The 12,170-nt window shown below is 43.7% G+C and overlaps 1 protein-coding gene across 1 annotated transcript in view; it reads right to left on the bottom strand.

Annotated features, from left to right (window-relative positions):
* Nucleotides 1-92: 92 nt before the first annotated feature.
* GLT8D2 (glycosyltransferase 8 domain containing 2) overlaps nt 93-12,170 on the bottom strand; it is a 38,937-nt gene continuing 26,859 nt past the window's right edge. The window contains exons 5-10 of the mRNA XM_082739093.1: nt 9,007-9,124; nt 7,786-7,870; nt 7,071-7,183; nt 4,959-5,125; nt 4,018-4,130; nt 93-695 (exon numbers count right to left, since the gene is read on the bottom strand). Coding sequence (XP_082595219.1) covers nt 523-695; nt 4,018-4,130; nt 4,959-5,125; nt 7,071-7,183; nt 7,786-7,870; nt 9,007-9,124 — 769 coding nt within the window. The 3' untranslated portion in view covers nt 93-522. The remainder of the gene's footprint in view (nt 696-4,017; nt 4,131-4,958; nt 5,126-7,070; nt 7,184-7,785; nt 7,871-9,006; nt 9,125-12,170) is intronic.

Here is a 12,170-nt window from a genome sequence, read left to right as displayed (position 1 = left end):
GTAGGAGTGACTGGTATTCTTTCCCCCTTTACACGTGAGGTTGGTCTGCCCTGTGTTATGTTTAACTTAGAGAATAACATATATACTGAAAATCATTAGAAAATCTGCAAATATTTTATTTTCTCAGACATTCATGTTTTAAATGCAATACATTGTTTTACAAAAGACAAGACTGGCAACCTGTTTAAAAGAAAATACCTACATATGAAAAAACACATTTAGAAATTTTTAAAAATTGTGAATACAAGTTATTGTTTAGAGTGTAAGCAAATTGCTGAACCAGAAACGGGTTCATTTCCTTCCAGCAGGCCAGCTCACGCACGTCACCCCGATTTCCGTAACGGCCCCTGTCCTGGAGGAGTCCGTGCCTGCACGACCAGGGTACCGTTTGCACACATTAGTCTTTGTGGTTTACGTCGTAGATCGTGTGTGTCGAAGGTGCTGTTCATGAACAATGAAATAGGGCTACAACTGCACAACTCGACATTTTTATGTAAGAAATTCTTAAAATGTCAGATTATATCAGCTGTTGCGGTGATTGAGTTTAAATATCCCTGCAGGGTCAGGAACAAACCAGCTCTCCCATAAGTCATTGTGAACACTAGGGAAGTCCCAAGGTTTGTGTCTTCCATTCCAGTGGAGTAATTTTGCTTCCTGTAGAAAGTGCTCAGAATATCTGGTATCTGGATTCCAGCCTTCATGGTGTTGAGAAGAAAATAAGAGGCTTGTTAGAAAGTAAAATTTTCATATTGAAAATTGAATACAAGTCCATTATTTAAAAAACTAAGCAAATCAAAAAGTATGTAAGAATTTAGCACCCTAAACCTCCAAAATAACCACTGTTAAAGAGTATCTCCTGAAATCCTTCCAGTAACATTCTAACCCGTATACGTGTGTGTGTGTGTGTGTGGGTGGGTGGGTGTGGTATAGCACATGTAGAATGGATAGAGAATTATTAGTTTATAATTGTTTACTTACTGAGTTCCTTATTAAGACTCTCCAGGTTGTCTCTGTCCCTTCACTGACATGAGTGAGTACCGAACAGGCTCGTGTGCACATTTGGCACATGTCTACAGATCCGTTGGGTAAATTCTTATAGATGGAATCGCTAGACTGAGGGTGCGTGTCTTACATTTTTGGTAAGAGGTTGCTGGACTGTCCCCAGGAGAACTTGTGTCAGTGTCCCTCCCACCAAGAGTTTACAGGCATTCTCCTTTCTCCACGTTTTCCCTCAGAACGGCAGCATCTTCCTGTAATGATCTTGCTTTTACCAGATGGGATGCGAAGAGTAAGATGTACTTTCTAACACAAAGCTCTCCCGTTGGAATGTTATTCCTCTCATAAGGAATCACTTCAAGATGATGCGTTTACCCTCATACTGCCATTGCTCAGCATGTTTTTAGAATATCTCTTCCAGAAGTACATTACGAATGTAATCTTTTTTTTTTTTTTTTTTTTAGTATTCTTTATGGTGTTAAATTTCCTTTCTATGAAAGAGAGTTTGATATTTTTTTTAAAACTGAAAATCCCTTAAGAGAGGGTGAGTAGCTGGGGTTGTGTGCTAGTCCCTCTTAACACATGATGCAAGAAAGAAAAAACAAAAATCCATTTCCTACTATTCATAAACCCAGCTGTGAAGGCAGTCACAGAAGAGGAGAGAGGTGTTTCAAGTTACTGGAACATAACTGGAATAATTATCAACTTCCAAAGACTGTACAAAGGAAATGCTCATGTGGGAAGAAGCACCCTACAGTCTCCACTCAGCGGGACATCATCTATCTGCTCCATGATCTGAGGACTCCCTGTGGGCTTGCAGTTTGCCTTTTTTTTTTTTTTTTAAAGATATTATTTATTTATTTGACAGACAGAGATCACAAGTAAGCAGAGAGGCAGGCAGAGAGAAAGGAGGAAGCAGGCTCTTGGCTGAGCAGAGAGCCCGATGCAGGGCTCGATCCCAGGACCCTGGGATCATGAGCTGAGCCGAAGGCAGAGGCATTAACCCACTGAGCCACCCAGGCGCCCCGTGCAATTTGCCTTTAAGTAAATATAGGTCCTACATTTTTAAAATCTTAAGCCTACCTGCTTAGACCCAAACTGAATACCCAGTAGTGTTACATGCTTTCTGCTTCCAAAACACCTGAAACCAGAATCATTTTTCAAATGATTTCTGGGTAGATTTACTTTGCAGACTTCCCTGATTCCAAAACTTTCGGGTCAGATGTAGTCTCTGTTCTACAAAGAAAAATTATTCCTTTCCCCTTAGGAAGATTTTGCCCCTTTCTACTAACCAATTAGATAGTTCATAAAACGTGATTGAAACTGCAAGTTCATAGAACGCTCTAACGTTTTCATCTAAGTTTCATGTAACTATTCCTACACAACCTTTTTTATAGACCTACAACTTTGATGGGATTTTCTGTACATTCATTACAGGGAAACATTGTCTTTTGACCTAACAGTGAACCCAGCATTATTGTAAATCATACCAGATGGAACATTAATGTCCTGAACTTCCCTGTGTTGCTCCTGTATGCATACAGATGCTCAGGAAAGTTGAGGAAGATTCTCGTAATGAGGCAGAAGCAAATCTATATAGAATCATCAAGAAACAGGAACCCAGCTACTATAGTTTTATGTGTCCCTTTTTATTTTTTTCTTTTTTTTAAAGATTTCATTTGAGAGAGAGCACAAGCAGGGGACGGGGCAAAAGGAGAAGCAGGTTCCCCGCCGAGCAGGGAGCGTGACGTGGGCCTCCGTCCCAGGACCCTGAGATCATGACCCGAACTGAAGGCAGCCACTCAGCCAGCTGAGCCACCCAGGCAATCATGTATCCCTTCTTTTGAAAGGGAGAGTAAAGGACATACCACCTTGCCGGTTCTGAGAATTAGAAATAATATTCACCTTTGTCACCAGAACCTAGCTCAGTCCTTGACAATGTAGAAGGTACTTAGTAAATATACATCCATAAGCCCTTGTCTCCAATTCTAAAATAACGCCCAAGTGTCTGAAAACGAGGATTTTTAATAACTTTTTTGGTAGCAAAGCCTAGATCCCACTCAGGGTATTGCATAACATGAATGTATGCATCATAGTACTTTTTTTTTTTTTTTGATGGACAGAAAGGGAACACAAGCAGGGGGAGTGGGAGAGAGAGAAACAGGCTTCCCACTGAGCAGAGAGCCCAATGTGGGGCTCGGTCCCAGGATCCTAGGATCATGACCTGAGCTGAAAGCAGACTCTTAACAACAACGGAGTCACCCAGGTGCCCCTCACTTATCTTTTTAAAATTCAAAATCTTTCCCATTTCTAAACAGGTCTGGCCCAGTGCTTTGGGCTAAGGGATGGTGGCATGTGTTTGAATGAATGTGACTGTCTTCTGCATCAGGCTCTGTGCTAAGCAATTTACAAGTATTAGGTGATTTATTCCTTATAAAGACTTTATAAGATTCTATTAGAATCCATTTATAAATGGACAACTAAGGCATAGAAAGATTGAATAATTTGCCCGACATAGGTCATAGCAAAGTTGGGATTCCAGTCCGTATCACAGAGCCTGCACTCCCACAGTGAGGAATGAATAAAAGACTCACATGGTACACAGTCAGGAAACAACTTCTTAAAAGAGAAGTTGTGAGCCGTCTAAATACATCATAAACCATTATGCCAATTTGTTTGGTTTTGCCCACTGCAGGCCACTGCAAGAGGGCAATAAAGACAAGTGAAAAAGTTCTGACAGCGAAAGTTCTATTTTAGCAATAGGTGATGTTTACTGAGCACATACTCTCTCCTAAGCATGAATCTAATTGCTTCCCATGAATTCCTAGAAGCATACCTCTCAGGCCATTTCTATCAGCTGCATTTGTAGAATCTGAGCAACGGAAGGTTAAATAATGGATCACCTCCAAGATCACCTAGAGAATCTGAACTGAGGAAGCTGATGTTACAGAGCACTCTCCTGCCCTTGGGGCTCATGGGTCTATAATGTACGTATTTGTGTTGTCTCCTTAAAATACTCACCCAGGTGCCTTATGTGCCACAGGGGGTTGATTGCAGAGTATTTCCCATGAAACACAATCAGCATTGGGGACGTGGCCACCCCGCCTCCCAGGGAGCTGCTGTAGAGATTTTCCCTAAGAAATGGAATAGAAAAGCAACATTTGGCCTCGAGGCGCACAGACTCAGGTAAAGTAGCATCTTCTAATTTTGAAAGATGCAAGACCATCTCCCGCTATATAATAGAAAGACGATAGTTTTTCATTGTCCCCCAACTTTTTATTTTGAAGATTGTCAGACTTACACAAAATTGTAAGAATACCACAAATTCCCATCTAATTCGTCTACACTCACAGCATAGCGTTTTGCCATTTTAATTTTCAGCCTTTTTTAATGGCAAATATAGACCAAATTCCAATCCTACATTATATAGAAGACCTACTTACAAATTCAAGGTTATGATGATATTTTTAAATATCCAGATAAAAAAGATGGACAGGAAATACAATGACATGTTTAATAGTGGTTTTGTTAGAGGGTTTTTTTTTTCTCTTTTAAAATTTCGATAATAAAAAATGCTGCATTTTAAAAAAATTCCACCTTCAAAAACAAAGTTGAGTTTATAAAATAAGTCTTAAAAAAAAGTCTACATAAGGAGGAGCCCCTCAACTGAAATAAATGATTTTCAGTGGAGAAGGTTCACTAAGCTTCTGGTAGAAGACTTAACATTACATTACTAATTCATGAGAAAAATGTTTGCATAATAAGATTCTGCAGGATCCTGCTTCCGCTGACATACCATCTGTGATTAGATTCTCATCTCCCATCCCCATCCTTTCTCATCAGTGCCTCTGTAAGAAAACCTAAGATGTCCGTGAACTATTTCTAACCCAAGTTACACCTAGAAAACTAACTGAACCATTGTGTTGCCAAGCATGGAAGGTGGCAGACGGGTCTACACATACTCCACATTTTTTTGCATCCACTTCTCCAGTTGTTTGGTGATGCGCTGGTGCTTCCATTCCGTCATGTTGGCCACAATCACACCCGGATTGAACGAGCAAGTGCTGGGGCTTATGCCAAGGTCTTTTATCGTCTTCTTCCTGTAGTCCAGGTAGCCCATGTATGTATTCTATAAAGGGACAGCATATGCTTTTGACCAAATCTTTCATTTCTGGAAAGTAATCATTTTCTTAAGACCTCACCGTGCTAGGTCACCGGCCACTTCCTAGTGGCTCTGCTGGTTTTCTCGTTTCCCCAGCCTCACTGCCAGCACTAGAACTGACTCCTGGGACAGCCTCATGGCTCCAAATACTGTCTGCAGAGCCAGCCCTGTTGTCTCCGGACTCCCAGCTCCTGCCACATCTGCCAACACTGTCCCCTGGGGGCTTAACATGGCAGCTCCCCATACACCCAAACACAGCTCCCAGTCCTGTCCCAAACCTGCTTCCTCATAACCTGCCCCACCTCGGTTCCTGGCAGCTCTGTTCTTCCAGGTACTTAGGCCAAAAACCGAGGGTCGTTAGGATCTCCATGGCTCCTGCTCATTCACTTTTCATCCAAATCTGTCAGCAAGCCCTGTTGGTCTCGTCTTCCAAACCACACCGCCAACACAGCTACCTTCCCTGGTCTGGGCTGTCATTACCACTCAGGGTTTCTGCAAGTTTCAACTCCACTCTGTCTCTATGTCCCTCATCTGCTCAAAGCCTCTCTGGTGGCTTTCCATCTCAGTGTAAAAGCCGGAGTTCCTAAAATGGGCTGCCACACCCTGTGCCATCTGTCCTCACTGTCCTTACCTTTCTAATGACTCTTCTCGCTCACTTTCCTCTGCCACACTGATCTCCTTGTTCCTTCAATGCAAGAAAGATACACTTCTGCCTCAGGACCTTTGAACATACTGTCACCTCTTCTTGGAAGGCTTTTCCTCTATCTGCTGAGGTGGTTCCCTCAGTACTTGATCACCCAATTTACAATACAGCTCAACCTGCACACTGGTCCTCTGTTAAATACTTCATTTACTGACTGTCTCTTCCCACTAAGATGTAAGCTACACAAAGGCAGAAATTTTCATTTGTTTGCTGTATCACTGGTACCTAAAATTGTCAGGCACATAGGGAGTTGCCTAATGGATGTGCCACAAGGCAAGGCACATTGTTTCATGCGCACGGGCTGTCCTAACTCTCCTCCGTGTGATGCTCAAGGTCACAGAACTAACGAACACACTCGAGCACTTTCTGGGTGTCAGGCAGGTTCTGGGAACTTTGCACACACTACCTCATTAATTGCATCCAATCCCTTTCCATGTATTAACTAATTTAATTCTCACAATCGCTCCACGAGGGAAGTACTCTTCTCACCTCTGTTGGACAACGGAGGGAGAAGACGATTGGTAAGTAACTGGCCCAGTGTTTCAAGCTAAGTGATGGATCCGAGGTTTTGATGACGTCAAGGGTGGCCTGAAAGCCTAGGCCTCAAAGTGTGTCACATCTCTATTGTTGCACATAAAAATGACTTCCTGGAACGATTTTTTGGAGAACAGCATTTGATTCTTAACAGCACCAAAAGCCATCCTTTTGGCTTTAGTATTCCATATAGGTTCATCTTTCCTCATTTCTTCCAGGGTAAAGAGATCTTTCACCTTGAGGAAAATCAGTATTTTTCCTCTATTGCAAATGGGGGGGGGGGGGAGTGGTGATCACTACTCTGAAATTAGAACCCAAAGTGCAGGGGGCCTCTTAGAGGAAACCCCCTGTCTTGGACAGAGAGTGTGGTTCCAGCCACCTACAGAACCAGGGTCCCTTCTGGAGCATTACGACAGGCTAGAACTTGGGCGTCATGGTATCCCATTGTGGCTCACAAAAAACAGAACAAGACAGGTACTGTTCTTGCCGTGTTTCAGACCAAGAGAGTGGGACCTGCAGGGTCATCATCCTGCCCTAGCCTCGGTATGCAGGGAGCTGGGGTGGACCGGGCAGCCCAGGCCCCGCCTGGGCTGGGTTCTCCCAGGTTAGATTATGACGAGCTGTGGGAAGGGAAGGGAGGAGAGCAGCGGGGTAAGACAGGAGCAGCGAGCCCACCTGTAGCCCCACAAATCTGTTCGTGTCCTGAGCGGAAGGCAAATCGCAGTCCCCCGAGAAAGCTGCCGCATGGCCCAGGGCCAAGGTGGTGTCATAGAGTTCTTGGATATCACCTGAATTTAGAAACACCAAGAGTTAAAATATTAGAGCATTTGTTTTAGAGCTAGATAGAGCCTTAGAACATCAGGCAGGCCCCGATGTTGCTCTGGAGGAAAAGTATGTGATCCCAATTTCAAGCGGCCTGAAGATGGACTTAATAACCCAGCTTGTCTCGGTTCAGAAAGGGGCTGGATGGTAAGCTCGGACCGGCACTGGGCCGACTTCTTCACTTCGGCTGCCATGTGGCTTGCACACCTGTGCTCATCTTATGTGCACATGGGAGACAGCAACACTGAAACACCCAAACCGAGCTCACTTCCGAGAGTGCCATCAGGGAGACTTTATTACCCTACATTTTAGGGATGCAAAGAAAGGGAAGACTAGGTTATTGACAGCTGACTTGGACAGAGTAGCTCCCAGGTCAGCTGGATACTCCAGGGAAGTGAGTATCCACACCTGTCTTCAAACTATTCCCAAACTTCTAACCCTCTATTCTCCCCACTTGAGTACACAAGTCAGAATCACTGAGCACCTCGCTATTTGGAAAATGAAGGTGGTAAGTCACTCATTCTACTTATCAGCTGATCCTGTTTGTTCTTGGCCATCGGCAGTATACCTTGTACAATGACGTCGTCGTCCAAATAGATGACTTTCTCATGTTGATGGATAAGCAGGGGGAGATAAAATCGAACAAAGTTCAGCTGTTAAAACAACAACAGAAGCGATGGTGAGCCTCAGCTCAACTCCAGGTGCAGAGCAAAATCCAACAGGCTGCAGAGATGCCTCAGCAGCCAGGGATGGGGGCCCGGGGCCACAGCCTGAGCCGGCAGATCAGCACCCTCCTAGGTCCGAGCCCTCCGCTGTGGAGACAGTGACGGGACACTTGCCCTCTGTGACTGGCTACAGCGGCAGTCAGAGGCTTCCTTCCCGGTTTTTCAGGCCACAAATTGCCTGCTGTCCTCTATACTCGTAATTGGACTGCTGTCCACTAAATCAGCCTCACGCACATGCACACACGCATGCATGGGCACGGGCACAGAGGCGTCCCGGCCACAAGTTCAACCTCTTAGCTCCGTGGACCAGAAAAAAAGTCAGACAAGCATGAGCTTGGGTGGGAGTCGTGAAGTTTTAGTAGCTGCACCATTTAATCCAAAATCCCATCTCAGCTCACACGCCAATAAAAAATATAAGGGATTGGGAAAAGAGCAGGTCATCAAAGGGCTTAGAATTCACTACATTTTTGAGGATGGATTTCAATAACCATTACATGTAGAAGTTGGCTGCATTTTCTGTGAATCTGCCATCAATACCACTCTTTACACAAGAAAGAGTCCCTTTGGTAAGAACTCTTGCAGTAAAATACCTTAAGATTCCCAATGCCAGGGAAAACAGTGGGTGTCTCCTGAAAATATCTTAGCTGAACCTATGAGGTATATAATCTATCATGCTACTGTTTTTCCTTAGCCACTGGGATACCCTGGGCTGAATTTAATGTTCAGTTGCCGTACACACAACAGCCTGTGGGTTGGGAATATTTTTTCCTGGCCTCACTGTTTGGCCCCAACCCCCACCCCCACCCCTACAAGCAGATTCACATACATAAATGCATCCTACATTTTCTTACACTTCATTTCTTCTTTAATAGTTTCATTATATTTATGTAAACCACCTTAAATTCTTCTGGAGCAGGTAGTTTATAAATTTTAAGTAACCAGAGCTTAGTGGAGACCTAACACTGCTTCAGAAATATTCCATCCACATCCCAGTGGCTGGTGCTCCACACTGAGCAAGAGTCTCACCAAAGACTGTCCCCAGCACATGCGTAATTCCTACTCACAGGCTGGAGCAATTCGGGCCTCGATGAGTCTGGTCTAATCTTCCCTTTGAGGACGATAGGGTTGAATTCCACGATTTTAAAGTTTATTTCTCTTAGTTTAGAATGTTCGATCCATTTTCTAAAGAAATGATAAAAAAAAAAAAGAAAGAAAGAAAGAAAGCTCTAGTATACACCTCCAACCTTTCCTCAATTTGTCTGTTGCCTCCTTAGAAAGTTAAGGATAAAATGTGCATAACTTTAGTAGAGTTTAGTCTATAAATCATTCTGATTTTTTTCTTTCCCCTCAGTCTGGCCCGGCTTCAGATCTTTCCTCTTTTTTACTTTAATTCGCATACCTCTGCAAAGGAAATGAAGCAAAATAGTAATAATCAAATATCTCCGCAGATCCACATAATCTCCACAGGAAACTGGAAGAACAAAAATGTTCCTGCCATGGGCTAACAGATTCATCAAGTTATGAAGCAGGACATTCAGAATCTTCTACTCGATGGAAGTCATTCTCACTCTGCTGTTTGGACTCCAAGGATGATTTGAAGTTATCCTTGTCTCTTTGACTCTGCCTCTCACTGTGCCCCACCTGCCGCCGCCTCCGACCCTCCCCTCCTGTCCCCAACATCTCCCCTCATGTTCACTCCGTCTCACACAATGTGTGACTATCTTTTATCCAATTCATAATACAATGCTTGGTAGAAATTCTCTCAAAATACAATTGTCAATGACTCAAGTCACACATGGTAGCGTTTGTTTTTGCTCAAAAATCGACAAAAGAGTTGATCTTCTAAAGATTTAGATCTGCAAAATTTGAACCATAAAACCAGTCATTTACACAATGTTTTATGTCAATTAAATATCTTTTTTGTTTTTTTAAGATTTTATTTATTTGGCAGACCAAGATCACAAGTAGGCAGAGAGGCAGGCAGAGAGAGAGGAAGGGAAGCAGGCTCCCTGCTGAGCAGAGAGCCTGATGCAGGGCTCGATCCCAGGACCCTGGGATCGTGACCTGAGCCGAAGGCAGAGGCTTTAACCCACGGAGCCACCCAGGCGCCCCATATGTCAATTATATCTCAATAAATCTGGAGGTGAGGAGAAGTCATGTCAACAAGAAAGACAATCCAACTGAAAAACTGGCAAGTACTTAAGCAACTTCTAAGTGGCCAAGAAATGTGGGGAAAACAGTGCTCAGAATCCCTAGATATAAAGGGATCTCAAGGTAAACCACAAAGAGATAGCCCAGACACCTGTCGGAATGGCAAAGTTAAAAAGACTGACCACACCACGTCGGGGTGGTGGTTGTTACAGGGGTATGTTTACTTTCTGATGACTCACTAAGCTGCACACAGGATTTGTGCAATATTCTGTTTTTGTGTTGTACTTCAACGAAAAGAGGGGTTTTTGTTTTTAATTCTTTAAAACGGGGGTGGTGGGCTACACAACAAAAGCTGGGAGACAGTGCCTGCTCAGAGTCCTGGAGTTCATGCCCTTTTGTTCGAGTACAAACCCTCGCTCCGAACATATTACACACGCTACGCTTTGGGGTTTGGTTATCTGGTTTTCATACCCACTGAGAATTACACGACTGTTAACAGCAGGCTAAGGGAACAATATGCAACAATAGATGATAAGAAAAGTGCGATATGAGACAGAAAATCTAAAACGTATACACAAACCCTCAAAACCCACAGGAGCCAAGGACCATTTAGATTAGGAGCGAGTGTTTTCCGTATCTCAGTACCTCCGATTCGTGCTAGGACTTGAAAATCTAATTGTAAAAATCATACATAAATACATTTTCAGGGAGCCTGGCTAACTCAGTTGGAAAATCTTGATCTTGGGGTCATGAGTTCAAGCCCCACATTTGGTGTAGAGGTTACTAAGATAAATAAACTTAAGAAAAATAAATGCTTTCTTTTTTCCTTTTTTTCTTTTTTTTTTTTTTTTTAAGATTTGATGTATTTGAGGGACAGAATAAGTGAGAGAGCAGGAATGGGGGGTTGGACTGAGAGAGAGGGAGAGGCAGCAAGGAGCCCACAGTGGGGCTGGGATCATGACCCGAGCTGAACGTAGATCTTAACCAAGTCACCAGGTGCCCTTATTCTCTTTCCAAATAATAGAAATAACACCTGAAATCCCTTGAACTTCCCTTCATCACTGATCTCCCCAGTCCCTCCATCCTCCCCAGAGATAGCCATTATTAACAGATGGAGATCTTTGGGGCCCCCTTTTTTTTTTTTTTTTTTTTACAGAAACACATATATGTACATGTACACATTTATAGTTTGGGTTGGGTTTCCTTTTAAGAATGTTTAAAAAGATTTTATTTATTTATTTGGCAGAGAGAGAGAAAGAAAAGCACAAGCAGGGGAGTGACAGGCAGAGGGAGAAGGAGAAGCACCCCCCCCCCCCCCACTGAGCGGAGAGCCCAGCATGGGCCATCTGATCCCAGAACCCTGGGATCATGACTTGAGCCCAAGGCAGATGCTTAACTGACTGAGCCACCCAAGCGCCAACCCCCTTTTTTAATATTTTATTTTTAAGTAATCTCTATACCCAGTGTGAAGCTTGAACTCACAACCCTGATATTAAGAGTCACATGCTAGGGGTGCTTGGGTGGCTCCGTGGGTTAAAGCCTCCGCCTTCAGCTCAGGTCATGATCCCAGGGTCCTGGGATCGAGCCCCACATCAGGCTCTCTGCTCAGCGGGGAGCCTGCTTCCCTTCCTCTCTCTCTGCCTGCCTCTCTGCCTACTTGTGATTTCTGTCAAATAAATAAATATTATCTTAAAAAAAAAAGTCTCATGCTCTACTAAGCCAGCCAGGTATCCCTGGTTTTTTATTTTTAAAGCTATAAACTAACTTGTTTTGTGCCTCCCCCCATTCATATGTTGAAACCTAATCCTCAGCGTGAGGGCATTTGGAGGTGTGGTCTTCAGAAGGTGTTTAGGTCCTGAAGGGTGGGGCCCTCATGAGTGGGATTAGCGTCCTTACAACAGAGACCCAGAGAACTCCCTTAACCCTTCCTCCACGGGAGGACAAATGCAAAATGCAGCAAAAATGCAGCTCTCTATGAGCCAGGAAGCAGGCCCTTACCAGACGTGGAATTGGCGGGGGCCTAGATCTTGGGCTTCACAGCCTCCAGAACTGTGAGAAATACATTTCTATTTTTGTA

Source organism: Mustela nivalis, assembly GCF_964662115.1.
Source record: "Mustela nivalis genome assembly, chromosome: 7".
NCBI classification, from domain to species: domain Eukaryota; kingdom Metazoa; phylum Chordata; class Mammalia; order Carnivora; family Mustelidae; genus Mustela; species Mustela nivalis.
Note: the sequence above shows the minus strand (reverse complement) of the source record. Positions and strands in the feature narration are given on the sequence as shown.